The sequence below is a fragment of the Mizuhopecten yessoensis genome, unplaced genomic scaffold (genome assembly GCF_002113885.1).
Source record: "Mizuhopecten yessoensis strain PY_sf001 unplaced genomic scaffold, ASM211388v2 scaffold715087, whole genome shotgun sequence".
Taxonomy (NCBI): domain Eukaryota; kingdom Metazoa; phylum Mollusca; class Bivalvia; order Pectinida; family Pectinidae; genus Mizuhopecten; species Mizuhopecten yessoensis.
In genome coordinates, this window is record NW_018479445.1 from 1 (window position 1) to 7,074 (window position 7,074).

General features: G+C 35.0%; 1 protein-coding gene across 1 annotated transcript; it reads left to right on the forward strand.

Moving 5' to 3' along the window:
- Positions 1-1,102: 1,102 nt before the first annotated feature.
- On the forward strand, positions 1,103-7,033 carry LOC110441038 (sodium- and chloride-dependent taurine transporter-like). Its single transcript, XM_021484137.1, has 7 exons — positions 1,103-1,228; positions 1,734-1,858; positions 3,444-3,556; positions 3,933-4,070; positions 4,679-4,781; positions 6,025-6,125; positions 6,452-7,033. The coding sequence occupies exons 1-7, from the start codon at positions 1,185-1,187 to the stop codon at positions 6,641-6,643; spliced, it is 816 nt and encodes a 271-aa protein (XP_021339812.1). The 5' UTR covers positions 1,103-1,184; the 3' UTR covers positions 6,644-7,033.
- Positions 7,034-7,074: the final 41 nt, after the last annotated feature.

A 7,074-nucleotide genomic window follows, 5' to 3' on the forward strand; every position in this document is an offset into this window, starting at 1 on the left:
TCCAGACTCAGATATGCTGGAAACAAATAATCTTCATAGATGGAGAGGTCTTCAGATGTTTTATCTAAATAATGAATTCCATGACCCCCAGGCTCCACTTTTGTCCCTTTGCAGGGGGTTAAGTGTACAGTTTGTATAAGAAATTGATACTTTCGGGTATATTTTGTTCATTTTCAATTGGAAATATAAACTTGAAATTATAACCATGAAATGACAGTTTGATACTTTGAAGATTTTGACCCTGGCCTACCCCCAGGGGCTGAGGGGCAGGGCCCAAAGGAATCGAATTGTCTTAAATTTCAACAATCTTCTTTTCCAAACCAAGATATATGATGGAAACAAACACTGTTCATAAATGGAAGGGTCTTAAGTTGCTTTTTTAAACTTTGAATTACATAAGCTCCATGCTCCAGGTTTGTCCTTGGGGAGGGGGTGAATCGTACTAAAGTTTATATAGGAAAATGATACTTTTAGTTTTGGTTGTAGTTTTCATTTTCAAATAGAAATAATTCAAACTTGATTGGAATTTAACCATGAGTTGATACTATAACTCAGGTGGCCGTTAAGGCCTCTTGTTTTTCATGGTTACTTGATTTTTGTTTGCTTCTCCTCATTGTCATATGAAATGTAATTCTCAATCCGATTTGGTTTTTTTTGTTGTCGCTACGGTACATATTAGGCTCCCCAAACGAAGTGTGGACTTACTGATTTTGCTGCGTTCTTATTATTGTTCTTATTGTTATAAGTTTTCTTCCAAAAATTTGTTTCCGATGGGGTTTTTTATCGTCAGAAACTGCTGATGGATAATTATGAAAATTCGCATAAGCAATTATGGATATTTGTAACGCATTTCGTTTTCGGATTGGTCATCAAACATAGCCGCCGTAGCCTGTTATTGATTTACACATGTATAGGTGTTTTCCAAGGGGATGGCAACTGTCCCAGACTATTTTCGATCTTTGCTCTAAGTTAGTACTTTTAAAAGTATATCCTGGCATTGTGATATTTTTCCAATACTTTATTTGCAACTACAGGGGCATTTTAGAGCACTCTTGTTACGATCTCCGTTGCAATTAATTAATAACTTGTTATAATTAACCTACCTTCACATATCAATTTGACAGGTATGGGTAGATGGGGGAACTCAGATCTTCTTCTCTCTTGCTGTTGCATTCGGAGGATTGATGACACTCGGAAGCTATAAAAAGTTCAACGACAACTTTTACAGGTACAGATTTTCAGTTTAATGCACGTGGTGTCGATGTATATTTGAATTTCATCCTTATTGTAAACGTCGGTCCACTTCGCTTCAAACGGTCGATCCAAATTCATATTATTATGAATTATGACATTATATCATCATACTTCTGGAAATCCATAAAGATCATCTGGTGAACGTAAGTATTTTCCTGTCCATTACTTGAAAGTAGGATAACGCAATCTAATAAGGAGTGTTTTATTGTAAATGGTTTGTCTTTGCGTTTTAAACTATTTGAAAACTGTTGGTTTTCAAGTACAAAGGAAGCATCTACTACCTCTGGCCACTTTTACTTTTAAAGTTTAACTTTTTCGTAGGACATTGTTGTATCGACCTTTCATTGGTCATGATGACCTCCTCTATGTTGATGGGTCGTTAAATATGTAAAGATAGTAATGTTTGTACTTTAAAGAAAGTATTAAATTGATTCCCTTTCAGGATATGTAATTGTTGGCTGGTCCGGTTTTTATTTTAGAGACAGTATCGTCATCATGTGTATCAACAGTGGCACAAGTATTCTAGGAGGATTTGCTGTGTTCTCCGTTCTCGGGTTTATGGCACGTAACCAAGGAGTTGACATTTCAGATATATCTAACTCAGGTACAGGACGCACCGGTATCCCTCTTTTTGTTTAATACAGCTCGACGGGAATACATGCCGTGTTTGACAATGTCGTTAATGACAGCGATACTAGTGTACTTACAAGTTAGAAAGACCAGGAGATAGCAGCATTTAGACCAACAGCTCCATAGAATTACCATTAATGAAATGTTTGTTTACAGTTCCCATTTTTTCCCATGCGCGCTATGTCAACCAGTGAAGCTGAAGTGAGGATGTTTTTATTTAGGTTGACTGTAGGTTCGGAAGAAAGTCCCTGGGGATGTTACTTTTAGAGCATTTCATTTCTGCTAGCTAAGGATGCTGCTTTTTGTTCAAATTGCTGGTTTTCTTTTTCATGGCCATCAACCTCTTTTCAGACGGGTCACCCCCTACAACTTGCTACCACAACAACGTGGTTGAAACCTGTCCAATGATTTGGACGTAGATGTAAATAACTATATCCCCCCCTCCTTTTTTTGAGATCAAATTTTAACCCCATGGAAGGACACCCCTTATATTTGTATAACTTTAATATAACCCATTGAGCTAGGAATGCTCTTACAATAGAGATGTTGCAAAACATATCTCTCAAGTTTACCTTTTAGACCTTCTACCCACAGAAAGGGTCGTCTCTTTTATTTGTATACCGTTTTGTTCCCATTGGCTAAGGCTACTATCGCGAAAAAATGGTTTTAATCTGCTCAGTAGTTTGAGAGAAGATGCCATTAAATATTAATGATGATTGAAACAGATGACGACGTATGACGGACAAAGTACCACGACGTTAGCTCGCCATGGTACGTACATTGTACCAGGTGAGCTATGTAATTGAGATAGATTTTGTTTTAAAATAAAATGTTTACATTGTTTTCCTACAACGCACTATATCACAGTTTGTATAATTTTACCGGAGTAGTGATATCACAGTGTTACTGGTAATATCAATGTTTTATCTATTGGTTTCAACTTAAATAACAGATAACGTGTCCCCCTATATACTTACTATTTTAACGGGCAAGTCCGTTAGAAAGATTGTCTGATTTTCAGTTGTGAGTGTATGTTAGCCTTCAAGTTCAAAACAAATGTGAACAGTGTCAACTTACATGCAATATGGCTCTCCATGATCACAACTAGTGTCTTTGGATTTACAATAACGTTTGTTCTGATAGAATCGTTTTTTTCTGATACAGGTTGTTGTTTCCCAGATGCTGACTTGCATAAATTTGCGTCTACTTTTTATAGAATTAGATCTTGTTTCCGTTACAAGCTGTTTTCCTTAATTGATGATTTGCACATTCATCTGTTTTAATAGAATCGGACTATTATTCTGCTACATGCACAAGCTTTTTCTTCTTTCCAAATGCTGACTTTACCAGTTATTCCAGTCTGTTATGGTAGAATCGGTCATTTTGTTATTCAGGTTGTTATTTCCAAAATGCTTACCTTTGGCATCAAGTCGCATATGATTTGATAGAATCGGGCTTCTTTCTAATACAGGCTGCTTTCTGATTACGCAGGACTTATTTGTCGAATAAAAAGCAATGCTGATGTAATCATATTAAATGATAATCTAACAATTTAACAGGTACTGCACTTGCATTCCTCACCTACCCGAAAGCCGTTTCCTTGATGCCAGGAGCCAGCTTTTGGGCAGTACTGTTCTTCTTCATGTTGTTCCTGGTTGGAATGGATAGCTTGGTAAGTAAAGAGATCAAGAGTGTAATTTATTAAATAAACATTTTTCTTTTATTTCTATCATTTCTCAAATGACTATGACATGCTATTGTTTGAAATCATATATTTGTTAGATGTTTCAATTGAGAGAAAAAAAGTAAATAATTTTGATAGGGAAGCATTATTAAACATATAACCCTTTCGACGTAGCAAGTACAATAACAATCCAAATTGACCGGAAAAAATACACTGAAGCCAAGTTTGTTTCGTATAAGTTTTGCATGCGCGTTAAAAAATGATTACTTAATATTTTAGATCATTGCCGTTCCTTTTCAGTTCGTTTGAATAACATTGTCGGTTTTCTTAAAAACTCATTGTAAGACTTCCGTACATATTTTAGTTCCTCGGAGTCGAAGTAGCCGTGACCATGATGGTTGACGCCCTCCCAGAGAGGTACCAGAAGAAATGGAGTCGGATGGTATTGACTGCCGTATACAGTTTTGCTCTTTTCCTAGTTGGGTTGTCTATGACGACACGGGTAAGTATTGTTAGAAGGGAAAATGTCCTATCTTCCTTTTTGATATTTTTTTTTGATAGTCAGCTGTTTAATGTACATCGTTTATTTTCGGTGTATAAATAAATGTCATGAAAATAATTTCAGCTAATAAACAGGCAATCTTTGTTCATGTCAATTCAGGTTAAATATTGTTAGATCAATTTGAACTGAAAAGTGCAAAAAAAGTCAATTTTAGGTAAAAAGGTCTGAATTTAACTTGAAAAAAATCAGCATGACAAATTCGCGTCTATTTCAGGTGAGGATTTGTTTTCATATCATATTCACCTTAGACAGTTTGCATTTCGAAATAAATAACTTCAGAAAAATAAGACCATAAATAAGACCATAATTTCCAAAACTGTTTTCATGCTTCAGTCATTACATTTTAGAATATATAATAAGTTTATTCAAACAGGAAACATATAAGTCGAAATTCGAAATAATAAATAGCAGAGATGTTTTATTACACATTTCTTGGAACATCATTCTTTAAAATAAAAGAGACGTAAAACGATCATTTAAAAGTCATTACAATCATAAATCATAAACATTTTGTGTATCGTCGGTGTTTGGTGTTTTTCTTTTAATAGGGAGGTATTTACATTTGGATCCTGTTTGACAATTTCTCTGCAAGTGGCATGGTGCTGCTATGGGTCTGCTTTTGGGAATGCATTGCAATCGGATGGGTTTTCGGTAGGTATCATTTATGATAACTTTAACCAAATTTATGTACCTGCGCATAGACCATATCTTTACACACGCTTACATTTTTTGTAATCCTTGTGACCAACAAACCATTTACTATCAAACATTCTATGACTGAATGGACCAATTTTAAACAATTACAATTATAATGTCATAACTACGAAAAGTTTGTGTGATGCAGTTTCTTAACAATTTATATATAATTATTTACATTTAATTAATCTATCAATAAGATCTGATCTTTTCTCCAACCAATTCAAAATATTGATGGTAAAACATTCATTTTTAGTGTTGTTTGGCCCTATATGACTCAAATACACCATCATACCCTGCATCTAACACACTATACTTAACAAACATGGTGGCACATCCTGGAATGACATAAGCTGTTAATACATGTGTATATCGTTAACAGTATAAAAACAAAACCAATAAAACTGTCAAAAATATATTAAGACTGCAAAAGAAAATGTGATTTTACAACAAAATATTTGTTTACATACATTTACAAGACGTGTAAAAATAAGGATGATGCTATGATTTGTGTCAAAGAAAAAAACACTTTCTTACTCATGCGGTTGGAAGGCGAGCGGTAAAGGCGTGACCGTCTGACTGACTACAATCACTAGCTCTTCATCACTTGGTCACGGGTTTGAGGCATACATGTGGCAGTCGCCAGGTACTGGCCGTAGGTCGTTGGTTTTTTCTCCTGGTAATCTGGCTTTCCTCCACCACCAAATCCTGGCACGTCCTTCAATGGATATAGGACGTAAAACACAAACAAAATTTCTGATACTCTTTTCTGTTTAAAATTTAACAGCGTGCAATACATATAACAAAACAATGCTTCATTATACATCACATTTAAAAAAAATATGTAAATGTCATGAAATAGAAGATATGCAATGTGTAAATATTTACTCGCCCGATCGCAATTTTTATACCTAGTGAAAATCTCCACCCTCTCCAACCCATACAAGTAAGCTTGGTCTAAGTTATTGGTACCGTTTAGTTAGATTTTTACGAACGAGTACTTTTTATACGTGTCAGTAGGGTTTTTTTTGTCATGAAACAATTGATGTTTTGCTGAATCAGTTACTCTGAAGAAAGGTTGTATTAATATATACTACAACTTTACGAGATCTAGATGACTCCTGTAGTGTCTATTGCTATAGTGATAAAAATGTTCAAAAATGATGTCTATGTCAGATCGGGCATTGCGTGTTAACAGGTGCCGATAGATTTGATGACATCCTTTACATGATGCTGGGTTTTAAGGTCAACCGATTGTTGTGGGTTTGTTTGAAGTTCATCACTCCCCTACTCACTACGGTAAATATGATCGTTATTGTATTTAATTATCAGAATGAAAAGAAAATTTAGAATGTAGTTGTAATTTTCATCAAATCCAGTCGTCTTTTTAAAACTTAATCCGAAATGCTTCACTATAATATTATGTTTCAACCTTCTACGACGATCATTTTAAGTTAATCTTGTGTGACTTGAAACCCCCTTTTATTAAAATTTCGTAACAAACAGGGCTCAACTTTAGCAGGATAACGTGCCAAACAATGATTTCCATGTGCAATAAATAAGGTCTTTAGTTTATATAATGTAGTAAGCGGTATGATGACTATACTTTCTGTTTTGTTTTCAAGGTGTTATTCATCTCGCAACTGACGTCGTTACGACTGGATAATTTAGGATCTTCGTATTCATACCCGCCACTCGCTCAAGCCTTTGGCCTAATGTTGTCATTGTCATCAATGGTGTGTGTTCCAGTCGTCATGGTCTATAAATTAATGGGTATTTCTGGTTCTTTTTCTGAGGTAAGTCAGCTTCAAACATAATACAGCAAGACCCTAGTAACAAAACAATGTCCCAGTGTAACAAAGAAATGTTTGCTTATGTCAGATTTGAACATAATACATAGAAAATATGTTTAAAACAACCCAAATAACAATAACGTATATTTGTTGTAACCTTTGTTATGTAAAGGATTCCCCCGCGCGTGTTGAAAATTTCAATATCTGATCATGGTCATCCTCTGTTTTATATGGTAAAACCTCGTGAATTATTTGCAGAACTTGTGATATATATATTGTATGTCCTGTGATTTATGTCAAGCATTTATTATCCCAAACGACATTGTGTTGAGAGGACGATATGAATGTAAAAACAAGAAAAATCTTCCACTTTTTAGGTCACCTGGGCTTAACTATTTCAAACTAAAAGACAAGTTCTACTGGGCCGATTTAACTGAAACTTGGTAGGAATGATC